This window comes from Bactrocera dorsalis, chromosome 4 (assembly GCF_023373825.1).
Source record: "Bactrocera dorsalis isolate Fly_Bdor chromosome 4, ASM2337382v1, whole genome shotgun sequence".
Lineage (NCBI taxonomy): Eukaryota > Metazoa > Arthropoda > Insecta > Diptera > Tephritidae > Bactrocera > Bactrocera dorsalis.
The window spans coordinates 9,152,601-9,170,973 of record NC_064306.1 but is presented as its reverse complement, the minus strand read 5'-3'; the positions used below and the strand labels follow the sequence as shown (position 1 = coordinate 9,170,973).

General features: G+C 34.4%; 1 protein-coding gene across 7 annotated transcripts in view; it reads right to left on the bottom strand.

Annotated features, from left to right (window-relative positions):
- LOC105228580 (ras GTPase-activating protein raskol) overlaps positions 1–18,373 on the bottom strand; it is a 254,245-nt gene that overhangs the window by 101,936 nt on the left and 133,936 nt on the right. For 4 of the 7 annotated variants that reach the window (XM_049455593.1, XM_049455594.1, XM_049455595.1 and 1 more), the window contains exons 3-4: positions 10,361–11,408; positions 434–505 (exon numbers count right to left, since the gene is read on the bottom strand). The exons of 1 other annotated variant lie outside the window; for it this stretch is intronic. In XM_049455593.1, the coding sequence (XP_049311550.1) occupies positions 434–505; positions 10,361–10,799 (511 nt within the window). In that variant the 5' untranslated portion in view covers positions 10,800–11,408. The remainder of the gene's footprint in view (positions 1–433; positions 506–10,360; positions 11,409–18,373) is intronic. 2 more of the 7 variants (XM_049455597.1, XM_049455600.1) reach the window with 1 other exon arrangement.

Here is an 18,373-nt window from a genome sequence, read left to right as displayed (position 1 = left end):
TTTTGTCCAGAATTTATAGTTTGCTTTCACATTTTTTTTTATATAGTACATGTACCATACGGAGGATGGAGTTATGTGTAGAAGTTCACACAAGTAGTCACATATACCATACATTATCTTTATGAGTCAAGATATACTATAAATCGTATCGTTGAAAAATCCAATCGGAACAATTTCTTTGGAGAATCAAATTTAGTGAAGATATCTCGTCAAAACAAAGCTTTTCATACAAGGCGTGCGTTTAATCCAGTCTTATGAATTTTGAGCCAGAATTCCTAAAATTTGTCGGCCGTTTATTATTTATAAACTAAGTTTACGACAGGGCTAAAGTGTCCGACTAGTGGCATAGGTATCGGCAATATAGATTTATTAAAGAACTTGGAAAGCTTTAAGAGGATTTGTCTTTATAATAATTCTTACACTAATTATTTACCTTCATTTAATGACGTATCATTAATGGAAGTATCGAAATGGATGCGTGGCAGGGTTTTCGATTTGTACTCACCTGAAAGGAGAAGAAAGAAAATTATAAATTTTTGACATATGCATGTATATTATTGTAAGTATGTATATTGTTTTTACTACGTAATTAACTGAAAAGTTATAATATAATATTGGATCAGCGGCCTGTGCGTTTATCTCCGCTATTCTACTTTGGTCAATACCTAAATTTCCACTTAAATTCACGCAATATCAGTTTATATGGTTTTCTATAGAAACTCCTTCAGAAATTTGAGATTTCGAAATCTCTCTTAGGCTCCACTGCGCTAGAGACTAATGAAGTCATGTATCCTGCTACAATAAAGGCAAACAACTTCCCTAGAACAATATAAAACAGCTCATCTACGTAGGTTGCTATATATATCTGGACTAAGAAACACTAAGTGTTGCCAGGTGCAATCTGACATTTCCATTGGAAAGTTTGACATTTTTTAGCATAACATCACTCAGAACGTTTTGTCATTTAATCGTGAATTGTTTTATTTACAGGGAATTAAAAAATTCATCTCGGCCAAAAAATGGAATTAACTCGTGAACATTTTCGTGCGATCATTTTTCACAACTTTCGACGTGGATTATTACGACAAGAGTGTATCGATGAACTAAAATCTTTGTACGGCTATGAAGCACCATCCTATAGCACTATGAAAAACTGGTACAACGAATTCCGTGAAGGTCGTCCAAAAACAGCCGTTGTGCCAAAAAACATCGATGCCGTACGTGAACTGATAATGCAAGACCGTCATGTAATATACCTTCAGATAGAGGCATGCCTATGCATTTCTCCCACCAGCATACATTCGATATTGCATGAACACCTGGCCTTAAAAAAGGTTTGTTCTCGTTGGATCCCGCACAATTTGACAATCGCTCAAAAAAAGGCTCGTGTGGATTGGTGTAAAGAAATGCTGAAAAAATACGATCGCGGTGCTTCAAAAGACGTTTATAAGATCGTCACAGGTGACGAATCATGGATCTATGCGTATGAGCCCGAAACAAAACAGCAATCGACCGTGTGGGTCTTCCAAGACGAGCCAAATTCAACGAAAGTTGTTCGTGGAAGAAGCACTTCGAAGCAAATGGTCGCCTGTTTCTTCGGCAAAACTGGTCATGTGGCGACTGTTCCGCTTGAGCAACGTAGAACGGTCAATTCGAAAAGGAACAAGAGAAGACGAATCATTGTGCACCATGCCAATGCGAGCTCTCTCACATCGGCTCAAACCAGCGCCAAAACGTCGAATTGATGGGTTATCCGCCGTACAGCCCCGACTTGGCCCACACATCAAGAAAATAATGCGTGGTCAACGATTTTCGTCGCCAGAAGATGCTGTTGAAGCATTCAAAAACCATGTTTTGGAGGCGTCTCTATCGGAGTGGAAAAAGTGCTTCGAAAATTGGTTTGAGCGCATGCAAAAGTGTATAAATCTTGATGGAGAATATTTTGAAAAACAATAAAACCATTTTCGTTGATAAATATTCCTATTTTCATTATTAGGCCAGAAATATATATAGCAGCTCTCGTATTCGCTGGAAATCATGAAGTTTTTATTGAAAACTTTAGCGAAAGCTTTAACGTGATCCAAGTTTTAAGACGCCACGAAAGGTCTTGTGAGTTTTATGAGAAACTTTGTGATATAAAATTAACTCTCGGAGGTCGAAGCAACTTTGACTTCAAGTTATAAGACACAACAGATGTTTTTATGCGAAGCTTTGTACGATTAGATTAACTTTCGGAGTGCAAATGGTCTTTGACTCCAAGTTGTAAGACGCCAAAGAACGGTTTTATGTGAATCTTTGGCAGATTAGACCTTTGACTTCAAGTTGTAAGATGTCAAAGAACGGCTTTGTGCGAATCTTTGGCAGATTAGATCTTTGACTCCAAGCTGTCACACGCCAAAGAACGGTTTTATGCGAATTTCATATTAGAATGTAATTTGGCGGTCGAGGGGCTTTCGACATTGGAAGAATGCATCTATCTGGTACTGACTAGAGCTTTCAAAAAAGTAAGAAAGTATTCGAATACGGCCTGTTATAGGAGGACTTACTTCAAACATACTGTAAACTCATCAGGGCAATAGGAAGAAATTTAGAAATCGTAAGTCTCTACTTTTCTATCCGAGCACTGCAATAATTAACTATGAAAGGTTGGTTGAATGGGTGGAGAAACATTCCGATGATAGTTCGGTCTACATAACCGGAACGAGTATAGGTTTTTATTCGACCAAAGACTATCAATTCAGTTGAATTTCTCCAGCAGCCGTCACAACAACTTAGGTTCGCAAGACTTTTCTTTGCCTTTCAAATCCTCCTTGCAAATGTGTCCATACTGAAATGATCTAAATAACAGCATTCGATAGGTATTTTAAATATTGATCAATTGTTGGACGTGATAAGACGTTTCGCCATTCGCCCATTCATGCGGGTTCTCAAAGCTCATGTCTGACATGTAAACATAAAAATTTTCAATTAAGTTTATGTGTGCCATTTAAACAGAGCAAACAGGCGCATGCAACACAAAAAACCCCTTAAGAGTCGGGTCACACACGCGTTCAATGAAAACCATACAGGCACGCCATGGATCCCCAGTAAAAGGTTAGTGCTTGCAATTGCGCTTACAATGGTCAGTGGGCCGCCAACATTTAATTGTTTACTAGCAACACTAAAACTTCAAATGTCGCTGATTGGCAGATGAGTGCCAGCTGTTGGCCGGGTAAGAAAAAAAATTAAGCTCATAAAATCTTCAACTTATAACGGTAATATATAAGCGCATATGAAAGCGGCGAGCAAATGAGCCAAAGTATAAAGAGAGTGTACAGTGTTACCAGCTGAAAAAATAGAGATAAATAAGACTTTGGTGTGAGACGGGCTCTCTTCGCACAGAAGTTCTAGAAAAAGACTGGATTTTTATGGATGGCCCGTGGATTTTCTCCCTTACGCAAGGCTCGGTATACCTGGTTAGAGTATTTTCTTGCAGATCTTATTGGGTTTGCTATTCATAAACTAGGATCTGGTACTAAGGAGCTAATTGCAGCCGAAAAGTTGAGTTTATGTGGTTATCTCGCTTGTATGCATCCTCAATCTGCCGAATGATGGTGTTATATTTTTCCCTTTCTTATATTAGGTCACATTGTTCATAAAGTAAGATATATGTATGTATGTATTATGGTAATGAAGGGATACCGCTTAAAATCGGCCATGGAAATCTGATCTAAAATCGGTTGATCCAAACTCAGAGATCTTCGTGATAAAATTTGTGATTCTAATTTTGGAAGTCCGCCAAATGGCGACCACTTTTCTGAAGCTTTCCCTTGACTGTGGTGGGCTGAAGCTACTAAACGTTCTTCTCTATACTCCCCTTATATAATTTTAATCACTTTTATACTGCATCATGGTCACTGTGCTTGCAGATATCTATGTATGTATATATAATCTGATATAAGAATATGAACCACACACATGTTGCGCGTAGTGAAAAACTTGTAGTTTGCGTTGGCCTTAATCCAAACACATTCGCAATACCGATGTAAAAGAAAATCGCGAGCATATGGCAGAATAATTAAAAGACGCATCGGCCATGCCTTGTGGTGTAAAGAAAAACTAAGCAACAACAAACAACATCGGTGATAATAAAACTTAAAAATAAATGGTTTTGTTAAAAACGCGCCGAGTGAGAAAAAAGATACGAAAACGCAAAGTAATGAAATAGCATGACTAAGCAGACACGATAATTTAACGGTTGACTGCAGGTGTTGCTTTTGTTATTGTATGGTGGCATGTCTGGAAAATTTCCTCGAAAAGCCATAAACATCGGTTGAAACGCTGATGCAGCAAGGTAGCCACACACAAAAAAACAAGAAAAATTAACTTCGGTTTCCACAAAATAACCTCCAAAGCTATAAGCATTCGCACTTTGTCAAAACTACTGTGATGCCGAAAGCTCGTGAGCTTATTTACCAAGACTAACTGTCCAACTTTTCGAATGGTTTTCGCAAATAAATTGTTAAATCCGATTATTAGTCTCACAAACTAATATTGGCTTACTCTTTCTATGATATCCTTAGGTCTCCTGAAATCAAACTAATATTTACTGGCTCTTTCTATGAGATCCTTAAGTCTCTTGAGGTCAAAAGACACTTTATTCCGTTTCGTAGGAAACTGAAAAATCATTGAACCCGATTTCAACTCCAATAAAATAAACGGTCTTGCTATCCTCTCCGAAATTGGTTTACTCTCCCAAGGCCAGCCGAAACCATAACTCAGTAAAGGTTTTACAAATCTTTAAACTTGGTTTTTTATACCGACCTGAAGTGAAATTCTTTACGAAAATCCAAAGTTTATTGAGATTAGGAAAGACGTAAAACCGTTACGGATGAGAAGATTAGCAGCCTAAATTTTTTGAAATTCTTTCGAGGATAAATCTCTAGATATTTGAGTGCATTGCTCTTCTCTACCAGATCTTTGAACCTTTGAAGACCGAGAAAACTGATGTTTTTGATGAGACTCCTACCATAAAAGTCACTAACGGGTTACTTGTACTTGCTTCAATTTCGTTAAGATTTGCTTCGTTTCCATTTCCTTTATATAACTTTTCAACTCTCGTATCTATTTCGTTATGAAGATCTTTTCAGTGACGACGCATACATAATACAACCAGTGAGTTTGGGGGCTAAGTCATTATTTTGGCAGGTCTTCACTCGAAGATACTACTTTCCACTGGGATATATGAACAAGAACCATACGTTGGACAAGAACTGCTTTTCGAACAACTAATATGAAAAGGAGGGCTGGGGATCCTGTGGAATGTATGAACAAAATCTCAATTTCGAATTTCTGATAGAAGAAGGTGGACCTGGGGATCCCCTGGGATGTATGAACAAGAACTCATTTTCGAATTGCTGATAGAAACACGTGGACTTAAGACCCGTCATAACTGCTTGACCTCGAATTATTCCTAAGGAAAATATGTTCCGGAAGGCAAGAATGAAAATAATAATACGTCCGGATTAAAAAAAGATGTAATACCTATAAGAATACTTTACAAATCTTCGGGTTTGAACTAGATTAAAAAGCCCTGAAATCAGAAAATCGGAAACGGTATGCCGGAAAGAAAATATGCCATATATGGTATGTAAGTACCAGAGATCTTTGTTAAATATGGTCACATGAGAAAACTTCTGAGACTCAATGGAAATATGTATGTATATGTATATGAGCTTCGACCTTTATCAGTTTCGGAACTTAATGAACACTTGGATGTTGAAATGGTGACGACAGCAAGGAACAAAGTGAGAAAACAGTGATCAGGCTGACTAAATGAAGCCGCCATATCATCTTAGACCGATATTTTAACTCATATAAGACATATCCTTTCAAAAATGTTAGTCACAAAAGCGACATGGAGCTTTTGGCAGTGGGTCTTACTACTTCCTTGAGCTGTTCATTACTGAATATTAAAGGAAACAGTGGTACCGGAGCTCAATAATGAGATTTATTAACGACGAATCTCTGGCCTTGTTGTTTTAGGACTTTTCATTTCCATAGACACGTAAGGGATAGGAAAATAAAGTTTTCAAGAGAATGCATATGTTTCTTATTTCAGAGTTTTCATAGATATTTAAAAATCGAGGAAAGATTCGTCTTCAATTGAGAGATGTGGTTTAGAGAAGATCATACAGAGCCTGATGATAGCACATTTTGTGTATATTAAAGCTATCGAGAAACTTTTGAGTTTGCCGAAAGAGTTAATTTAGTCCAAACTACCATGCGTTGGCAACCCTTTCCTCGATTTTGTTTTACTATAAACTGATGCACAAGCTAAACAATGAAATTGTATTACCTCATCCCACAATTTGGGAAAGTTCGTGAACACATAATTGTTTGACAGCTTATTGGTAATTGTTTATTACACGCTTTTGTTGTTGTTTATTAACAATTGTTAACACAGTTGCTGACATAGAAATGAGGAAACTGTCGACGTCGTAATTAGTGTTGGGCAATTTGAGTGATTTACGCTTTTCGTTTCAATTAAATTTAAGCTGCCACTAACTTAAATTGTCTGGTGTCATTGAAGAGTGGCGTCGCCAAGCTATTAGTAAGCTGTGGAGGAGGGAAATTGAGACTGATTTTAAAACAATTTTGAAAAGAAAAGCGAGTTTGGCAGATAACGGCTTAGAAATGCAGGCTTTGGATGCTTTGGAAGGCTTTGGAAGCAGATAACGCTCCAGAAACGAAAGACTTTGAATGCTAGCTGCGATGGTTGTAAAGCTCAAAGAGGAAAAAACGAGAAGGCTTGGTGAAATTGAACGAGATTTTAAGACTGCTGAATTCTAGAAGGTAGGAAGATGAAAGGCAGTTATTACAGTAAATAAAATACACTTTCGAAACATGCTTCCTTGAGCAATTTTATGCAATCCTTAGAGTACAGAAACTTTTATACTAATATACTTATGTAAGTAAAGACGGAAACCGAAGGAGTTGTCTGAATCGATTCGAATAACTGGCAAAACCGTATAAAAGTATGACGGAACCAGAAGTGTGGTCACTCCACAGATATCCCACAAGGGTTCTCACATATGTATGTATATATATATAAAAGTATGTATGTATATGCATATATGTAAATATATAAATCCATATAAACCAAGTAACATGCTTATTTCCGCCTACAACGAAGTACAGCTGGCAATTGCGCCAAAATTGGGTCATCAAAATTTTTTGGCAGCCCAACTGGGTTGTGTATTCATTATACCAATAAATATATGAGGGATTACAAGTACATGGTGTATATGTAAATATGTTTGTAAATATTTGCTGTGCTATTAGAATTTAGTTCATGCGGAAGATAATGGCACGAAATTTAGTATATTTGTGCGCGGAATAATTGGCTGTGATTGCAAGCCAGTGTGTGAGTGTTGATTCATTTTAAAATTGTAAATATTTATAAAATTTTCAAAAATACTGACCAGTATTCAAAAATGCATATTTGTTTATACATATTCGTACATATGTATATGTATATGAAGGTGTGTAAATAAGTAGCGCTTGTATTAGTAGCTGAGGCTGTTTTTGGGGTAAAAATTGTTCAGTAGAATTAAGAAGAATGCAGATTAAGAAGTGAAAACGGTGTTGAGACTTGAATAGGAACTTTTGCAAGTAGTTGCCGGCTTTTTCAATTTCTATACTCTCGCAACAAAGTTGCTAAAGAGAGTATTATAGTTTTGTTCACATAACGGTTGTTTGTAAGTCCTAAAACTAAAAGAGTCAGATGTAGGGTTATATATACCAAAGTGATCAGGGTGACGAGTAGAGTTGAAATCCGGATGTCTGTCTGTCCGTCTGTCCGTCCGTGCAAGCTGTAACTTGAGTAAAAATTTAGATATCATGATGAAACTTGGTAGACGTATTTCTTGGCTCCATAAGAAGGTTAAGTTCGATGATGGGCAAAATCGGCCCACTGCCACGCCCACAAAATGGCAGAAACCGAAAACCTATAGAGTGTTATAACTAAGCATAAATAAAGATATCAAAGTGAAATTTGGCACAAAAGATCGCATTAAGGAGGGACTTATTTGGACGTATTTTTTTTTGGAAAAGTGGGCGTGGCCCCGCCCCCTACTAAGTTTTTTGTACATATCTCGGAAACTACTATAGCTATGTCAACCAAACTCCATAGAGTCGTTTCCTTCAGGCATTTCCATATACAGTTCAAAAATGGAAGAAATCGGATAATAACCACGTCCACCTCCCATACAAAGGTTATGTTGAAAATCACTACAAGTGCGTTACGGAAGAAATGGCAGAAGGAAGCTGCACCCAGACTTTTTTTTTAAATTTAAAATGGGCGTGGCGTCGCCCACTTATGGACCAAGAATCATATCTCAGGAACTACTCGACCGATTTCAATGAAATTCGGTATATAATATTTTCTTAACACCCTGATGACATGTACGAAATATGGGTGAAATCGGTTCACAACCACGCCTTCTTCCAATATAACGCTATTTTGAATTCCATCTGATGCCTTCTCTGTATAATATATACATTAGGAACCAATGATGATAGCGGAATAAAACTTTACACAAATACGGTATTTGAGCTGAGGTATCCTTTGTGGAAAAATTGTCGTGATCGGACTATAACTTTTCAAGGTCCCTGATATCGAACACGAAGAACTCAGTGCCTAACCTAACCTAACCTAATTTTTCACCGAAAATATCGGTAAATCTCTTAGAATTTAATTCTAATTAATTTTACAGCAAAATAAAAAAATATGTAAATGACGGATAATGAAATCTCGATTATCACTTTATCATGCGAGAGTATAAAATGTTCGGTGACACCCGAACTTAGCCCTTCCTTACTTGTTTTTTTTATTTTTTATTAATTTTAATATTTTAAAACTTTTATAATTTTTATTTATGCTTTCTGTTATTTAATTTTTCAATATTTTGTAAATTGATTTTTTTTTTTTTAATTTTAAAATTTTTTTCGAAATAAATTATTGTTAATATTTTTTTTACTATTTTTCTAATATTTTAAATTAAAAATTATGACTTCTTGGAAATTTAGCTTTTGTTTTTTAATATATTTCTATTTTGAATATCATTCCATATAAATTTATTAGGGTGATTCCTTTTTAGTTTTTGCACATGTTGCATGCTTAACATTCAAGAAAAAATAAAAGCATGTGGTTCAAAAGATGTGAATATAAACACACACACTCACATATGTATATTGTACATATTTATAAGTATGTGTGTGCACTTGTTGCCGCACGAAAACCCTTAAAAATTATTAATTCGCGATGAACTCATTGCAAAATTATTAATTTGGCTTTTTATAGCCTTTTTGCTTTGTCGGCTGCACGCCAAATGTGGCAAATCAATTTGAATAAGCGCGCTGACGCAGTCGCGCGTCAATTCCAACTGTTTTGTATGCGTGAAATCATGCTCAAACAGTTTTCACTGTTCTTTTTGTTTCCTAAAAATCATTAAGATATACGCGAGTACGTTGAACGCAAATATAATGAAATACTCAATAAAAAATGTTTTTATAGAGTTGCCACATTGAAAGAATTTACAAGTAATTTAATTTAAAAAAAATGCGAAACTTCATAAAAGAAAATTAAAATACAACAATATTGAAATATTGTTATGGATAAAGCTGCTACACGAATTTTATAAATAGAGTTGCCATATTATTATTAATTAAAGTTCATTAGTTCAAAGGGAGAGTTGGTGTAATTTTTTAACCTCATCTAGAGTGCACAGACAATATTTTTATTATTAAATATGATTGAGTAAATCATTTATTTTGAGCATAGTTGCCAGATATTTTTTTTTTTAATTTCAACAAAAACGTAATTTCTCAACTATTTCGCCTAGAAAGGCCACACAATATTCTTATTACTAAATATACCATATCATATTATTTAATTTGAGCATAGTTGCCAGATGATTTTTTAAATACAAACTAAAAAGGTGCAATTTCTCGACTATTTCGCCTAAACTGGTCACAGAATATTTTTATTATTAAATATGATAGGGTAAATCATTTATTTTGTGCAAAGTTGCCAGATGATAGATAAATACATTTTACAAAAAATTACTCAAAACAGCATCTTAAAAATTTAAAACATTTTAAGGGTTGCCATTTAATTAAAAGGAAAACCGTAGTTGAAATAATTTTCCCTAGCTTAACTTTCATTTACGATGTTTAAAAGCATACTTTTCCATAACTCACTACTTTCTCTCTTTCTTTCTATATTTGTAGTGTCCCAATTGACTTGACAGCTGTCAAAGTGACATTTGTCATCTCACTTACACCGCAATTAAATATACTTATCAATGTAAACACTTACACCTGCCACTCGCATCGGTATTATGCGACTCCATAGCTCCGTTATTGCCAACACCAGACGTTGCAGCGCCAGCAACATTATCCGCACCGCCATATCCCGCACCACCGTGACTAATCATAACTGTCGGCAGCAAATCGATTTGTTGCGCACGCGGACGCAACTCACGGTAATCACCGACGAATTCATCGCGTTCACCGCGCAGACACGAAGCTAAGCCGCGCGACGAAGTGCGCCGATCGCCGCGTTCCTTCTCCAACGAGCGACAATACAGGTGTGTGGTACGCTGCAGTGATTGCGTTTTTGATGTGTTGCCGCTGCTGTTGCTGCAGTTGTTGACATCCGGTTGGGCGTGCGGTGATGGCAACACCAGTTCGCTGTGCATTATTTGCAGCGTCGGTTGCTGTTTCTCTTCCGGTGGCGGTATTGCAACGCAATTCATTTTGGTTGTTTTTTGTGTATTTTTGGTATGTTGACTAAAAGTTGTTGTAGAAGCGGTAAATTAATTTTTAATTTGCTTAATAATTAAATAGCATATTTTTTAATAATATTATTGGGTTGTGATTAATGAGTGCCGTATTTTTTGGTTCCGTTACGCGCGTATTTTAAATTTACTTTGAAATAATTATTTACTTTCACTCGTTTTAAGTAGCGCCTACTCGTTTATTACCGTTATATTTTGCGAGTACTCGTTTTGTATAGCATCTACTCGGATAACCGTCGTTAGTAACGTTATATTAGCGAGTATTAACGTTATATTTACCGTTTTGTCTATTAACTAATTGAGTAGCCTTCTTTAGTACCGTTATTAGCGAGTACTAACTTTATCTAGCATTTACTCGAGTGACCTTCTTCAGTACCGTTTTATTTGCCGTTTTTTCGAGTAAAAAGTTGAGTATCCTTGTTTAGTACCGTTATATTAAACGAGTATTCGATTTTGTTTTGAACAACTGTTATTTATTCAAATTTAGTACCGTTAGAGGTTGGCGTTTTTGTCATAACTATTAGCACTCAGCTGACTCTTTTATCACACCATTTTTTTTATTGTTTGCTGTAAAGTAGAAAAATGATAATTTTTAAATAAAAGTCAACTTTCGAAGAAGTGGAATCTGTACCCGAAGTTGATGCGCTTGAACGACGACGAAAATTATGGCAACTACAATTTTGAAGCGCCGACAAAAATATTTTAGATTCGTTGGAAGTCTAAATTTTTTACTAAGTGAGATTATGTTAGGGAAGAGCGTAGTTTTCTACAAGAACTATGGCCTGGGACTCATCTCTATCTAATTCTAATTTTTACACTTCAATGTAAACTACAAGCCACCGAGGATTTCTCGTTATTTAATGCAACATCAGAAGCACTTTGAGGGTCCTAAGCGTCCGATAACCTCAATTATGCAAAGAATACGCATTAGCCTCATTATTCCCGCAACTAAGGGCTTCTTTCCCAACTTATACTCAACGGCACGCCATTAGCACGACCATAAATCCAATAATAAGTGCTAAATTTTTACAACGAATCTTTAGGTCGCTTCAAAAGTTATATAAAATATATTATATAAACCTGTTGAGAATTATACACACATTTCATTAGCGAATGAAAAAAACTCGCAACTAGAATAAAGACAACTTGTTGACAAGCAGTTATTCACATGCGCGAAGAACCATGAAGAAAATATCATAAAAATAATTTACAACTAATTGGCGCACGGAAAGCCGCTCGTGAGAATTATGCCGAATGAAGCCACTGGCGAAAGCTAACGTAACTGGAATGCGTGGATTAGCATAGAAAGCATAGAAATTAAGCAAATTTCGCCGTAAAAAATGCCGGTTGACAAACGTGAAGTCACTATATTATGTGGAGAGCCCAATTAACGGTTCACCAAGTTTCATAATGACTTTATTTCTTTACAGTTAAACGAGCAAAATATGTTTATTAAACTTTTTTCGCACTTTCATAATAATTTGAACCATATAAAGGCACCTTATATACTATACATAATATACATACAAATGCATATAAAGTTGTTCAAATATATAGTATATTTTTATTGCCTCTAGATACCATATTATGATATCCAACATTTTGTGTGCTTTATTTATAAATTTTCTAAATAAGCAAAATTTCAATTTGCCTAGAAATTTAGTGCGTTGCTGTAGATACATATGTACATATGTATATATGTTTTTATGTTTATAGTATATGTAGAGCATTCGGAAATTGCTCTCAAAGGCATAAACAAATATTATAAGATCTCATAAGCCAAGCGGATATGCTTATGTATGTAGACAAACAAATATTTGGATTGGCAGAAAAAATTGATGTGGGTGCTCAAAAATACAATGACATAAGCATAAAAATAGAAGCGACGATATGAGGATGATAAAATTTGTTGAGTGCGAAAAAATTTTTTGTTGAAAAATAAAGAATTTTCATTTAATAATCGTCCAAACTAAAAAAAAAAATATAAAATTATAAGTAAAGAAAGTCTAAAAATGTATAGAAAATTAAAAAAAAAAAACAAATTTTGGAAAATAAAATAATGATTTTAATTTCCAAAAAAATATTTTCTTAAATTATTAAAAAAAAATTATTATTAAAAATTAAATATTAAAAATAAAAAAAAATAAAAATAATAATAAAAAAAAACTTAAATAAATGTACAGAAAAATTAAAAAAAAAAAAATTGTTGAAAAGTAATTTCTTTTTTTAATTTTCCAAAAACTAATCTTTTTGATAATTTAATAAATAAAAAAATAATAATAATAAAATATTCAAAAAAATAAAAAAAAAGTTTAAAAATAAATAAATGATTTTAATTTTCAAAAAAACATATTTAAAAAAAATTAAAAATTAAAAGCATAAAAATAGAAGCACCGATATGAGGATGATAAAATTTGTTGAGTGCGAAAAAAATTTTTGTTGAATAATAAAGAATTTTCATTTAATAATCGTCCAAACTAAAAAAAAAAATATAAAATTATAAGTAAAGAAAGTCTAAAAATGTATAGAAAATTAAAAAAAAAAAAGTGAAAAAAAAATAAATGATTTTAATTTCCAAAAAAAATATTTTCTTAAATTATTAAAAACATTATTATTAAAAATTAAATATTAAAAATAAAATAATAATAAAAAAAAACTTAAATAAATGTACAGAAAAATTAAAAAAAAATGTTGAAAATACATAATTAAATTAATTTAATTAAATTTTCAAAAAAATAATGTTTTTGATAATTTAATAAATAAAAAAAAATAATAATAAAATATTCAAAAAAATTTAAAAAAAGTTGAAAATTAATAAATGATTTTAATTTCCAAAAAAAATATATTAAAAAAAAAATTTTAAAATAAAAAAAATATTAATTATTTTTAAACATTTTTTTTTTTCAAATTTTTCTGAAAATTTTTATAATATTTTTTTGTCTTTTATTTTTTAATTTTAATTTTATTTTTATTTGAAAAACTTAAAAAAAGTTATTTCATTATTCAACAAATAATTTTTTTCGTTTTAAAACCACAAATTTTCATTCATCCACAACGCAAACTAATGTTCAGCATTCGCCATGCAACCCTGTCATAAAAAAATCAAGTAACGCAACTAAATTTTTCAAGTTCAATACCCCAACGCGCATAAATATCTGAAAATGGCCTCCACAAGCGCTACATAAGTATAATATAATATATACATATGTATTTATGCACATACATACAAACATATCTACAAACACACATTTATGTTTGCCGCTGTGCACAATTTTTCCATGCCACTTCACTCAAGTTCATGGCATTTTCCTGCCTTCAATTTGTCTTTTTGGCAATTCAGCAAGAAGTACGAAAATACTTTGGTTTGTTAGGCACGCCACAGTAGCGCTAGCAGCAACGAAAAGTGACTACACCTCAGTTGTTGCCACTTTCAGCTGCATTTATGCGCAATTTGTAGCATTATGATTAAGGTGTGAACACACTATGCGACAATAAACGACAACACAAGGCACTAGGTGGCGAAAAAAAATCTGAATAATAAAATTTTAAATGTATCGGAATAAAAAATGAAGAAGATGAACTTTTGCTGTGAAATTTAAGCGTTATTTGTATAATAACCATAAAGCTGTGAGCAGAGTAAAAGCCTGGAAACGACTCTGGGCGACAACTGAAGGTTAGGACAACTACTGAGTAGTATATTTTTCTGAGCGAGAAAGCGAAGAGGTTTCAGATTATTTCAAATAATGTTTATTGTAATAGAATATAATTAACTCTGGCGACTTCTAGGTGATACTGCTGGACCTACATACTTTGAAAAAGAGCTCTTTAACAGTCAAATAACAACTTCCTGAAAAGAAAGTTGCTGCTTTTCCGAAATAATTGAATTAGTAAATATATAGGAAACTTTTTGTTTATCAAAAGTACTGGACCTGATGAGAGCTACAATGCGATTCTGCAGCTATCTGAGAAACTGGTATTCACTTTGGTCGTGTCGCCCTCTCTTCATGTGATCGCACCTTAAGTAGTGTCATGTGTAGTAATAAATTTTTTTGTACGAGTGCGAGAGGGCTTTGTGGTGAAGTGCCAGAATAGGCGCAGTAGTGTATTCGCGCGCAGTCAAGCAAGTGTGAAATTGTAGAATCATATGTAAGTAATTTTTGTTTAACAAGCAAATTAAGATTCTTCTAATTGTGTCTTTTTATTGCATGTGTAAAGAACTGCTTGGGTAACATGGTAAGTGTGAAGACAAGGGCACCAACACCTCAGAAAATATATTATAATATGTAGAGAGGTGTGCGCATAGGGCCAATGAGACAAAATTTGTCAGTGGAAATGAAGTTGTAATTGGAAATATTGCGGAAGTTTCAAGGCAAGGCTCAATTAAATGTGAAGAAATACATATGCACTTGGCAGCAAAATATTGATTTATTAAAAAAACAAATATATTTTTAAATATAGAATTAAAATATTATATACTTATTTCCAAATATACTTGATATTAGCTAATATTGTAAATTTTATTGCTTTAATCAACTAAGTCGGCAGTCTACACCTTGCCTAACCGATAATCAAAAATTGGTAGTCTACACACTACCTTATTGTTATCGATTTTGTTTACGTTCTAATTCAGCTTTACTTTTATAATATTTTCTTGTTCATGTTGCAAGTTATTTTTATTAATAAAACTTTGTGCGGTACAATGAAAACTGCTGACGAAAATGTTAGTGCCAAGGATAAGAAAAATGTTTAAATAAAAGCAATAAAAAGAAAAAATCAACATGGAACTGAATAGGAAACACAACTGAATCATCATATATGGACGCACTTATTGAGAATCTTGCCAGTAAAAACTTGATAGAAGTATATCAAGACAGTAAGCGTCGCTGAACGATCATGAAAAATCATAGTCTGAAAAAAAGTAGACACTAGTTGAGGCTTCTGGTAAAAATGACCTTTATTTTATAATAAATCGGGCTCTTTAGTATATAAGCTACACTATTTTCAAAGAATTAGTGTGTATAAACAAAAGCCGGTAGAGCAACTCGGGATTTTTAATTATTCCAAGACACTTTCTACCGGAAAAAGTCACTTCATTTTCACACTAAGTCACTTTGTTGCACAAGATGCACAAGAGAGTGAAGGAAAAACCCTTGTGATCATAACGAAAATTTGTTGCAACAGTCAAAGTCGAACGCAGAAAATGATTCATTGGCGACAAGTTGATGCCACAAACATATTTAGAAATTTCTTTACTTAAATTTTTTATTATTTGCTTTTTTGAGACTGCGTACATAGTATTTTCCCTTCAAAAAGTTTGCGCTCATTTTCGCGCTGTAATAAAAATTATGTGCGAAAAAATGCAGTCAGTGAAAATCATGCGCGCCGAGCGCGGCCATACATCACTCACTCTATTTTCACGGCGTCCGCGTGAACTGCACCACAGCCAGCGTTAACGACGAGTTAATAAAAGCACGCAATGGTGGCAATGGCGTCTGAGCTTCATGCGAGTTGCCACTTTAACGCAATAACTGCGTAGTGACTTGTGTGCTGGCGCTGTCGGCGCAGTAGACAAATGCTGGAATTCGGTGTAGTGGCGCATAGAAGTTGTGGCTTGTAATTTATTTTATTTTTATTTCTTTTTCCGTGATAAGTGATTCAGACCACGGTAACCGGCGGTTGGCGCAGTCGAACGTACATTGTGCGCGTTTTACGACTCACTTGCTGCAAACAATGAGCGTGCAAATAAAAGTATTTACCGACTTTGTCACAGTAGCAGCTTTTTTAGCAGACAAAAATTGGTTTGAAGAGAAAAAGTATACAAAAATTGGCGTAAATAATAATTTTAGTCAAAAAATTTGCACCGTAGATGGCGCTGTGACGAGATTTGTGCAGTGAGTCGTTCCAAACCGAAATCGTAATTCCAGATAGTTAGATAAGAACACCAAAACATTTTTACATAGTATTCATGGAAGAAGAAGTCCAAGAAACGCGTTGTTTTGACAAGTTCGTAACAGATGAAAGAAGATGACTTTTGGTTCGGCAATTCTCAGAAAGCACGTGAAGAGGTTGTTCTTTACAGTCATTCAAGAGCTCATCTTAAATTGGACATATGAAAAAAATCTTTTAATGAAATGGAACGAACCATGCAGCAACTCTTCTCAAATTGGAATTATGGATAATGGGTCTCGACTGTATTGACAACAGTTTAACAGGCTACAATAACAAGAACTTTGGAGCTTTGCAAGCCTAAGATTCTGTGTCTAGGATTTCTATCGGTTTTTGTGCGATTTATACGTTGACTTCAGTAATGATGAGTGTAGTCTGTATGATCGAATTTAATAGACTACAATGCCAGGAGCTCTGGAGCTTCTGTAAGCCTAAGATTCTGTGCCTAGGGTTTCTACCGGTCTTTTCGATCCTATTTTTCAGGCTTAACAGACTACAATATCAAGATCTCTGGACCTTTTGTAAGACTAAAGGTCTGAGACCTTTACTTCTACTGACTTTCAGAGTCTTCCCAGCTTCTTGACTGGCTTTCTAGGTTCTTGGATTGGTCTCACGCCGCCGTATTATTATTTTTGGTGACTAAAAGGAGCGCAAAAAGGATGGTGGATGGACCCAGCATCTGGTTCCGAAAATCGAGCTCGTGTTCTTACTACGAGATTGAGAAAGAAAGAAATATTCAACAGACACATGGGTCTGGGTTAATTTATGTAATGAAACACTGAAGAACTGTATGGACCAAAAAGCTGTCAGGTACAAGTTATTTTTATGCAACAAAAACTGTTCTTTCTACCGGCAATATATTGAATGAAGCTGAAGCCGAGACGAAAGCGTAGCCATAGTCACTGCGTAAGGATGTATGTACATATATACATATGTATGTATGGTATATATGTAGGCTTGTTAAGTGTAAAAATATCAGAGCTGCCACAGAAGCTCCATATAGGCATTTCGGCTGCCTGAAAATCACTGAAGCGTAACCAAAAATGACGCCAGCTGCATGACGCCATAGGGCGGTGTAACATCTGTCGGAGAGTTATGGGATACCAAACATACATACTTATGTACGTAGACACATACACGCTTATGTGCTACATTTTGTGCAATACTTGCTACACTTTGAAGCGTTTTCAAAAATTTCACTTAAAAAGAAATAAAAAAAAATTTCATTAAAAAGTCTGTTGCTCTAAAAAAAAAACTTGCCACATTGTTGACTAACGAACTTTAAACCCCAACAGTAAATTACACGCACAAAAGCGCTTGACATGCAACCAAGCAACATCTGTACATAGCTATGTATGTAATGTATGTATGTGAGTGTGCGTGCGTTCTAAAAATGTAGGTGAAGTAGCTGCGTCGTGTCTGCTAAGGCAGTCAGTTGCTATAAAAAAACCAAAAATAACAAAAACAATAACTACTATTGCCACATTCGTACTTGCAGCACTTAAATGCTTGCCACTTTTCCATGGAAGCGCAGTAAATTACAGGCAAATTGCCATTAAGTCAAGCATGCGTCCATACAGCCGAGT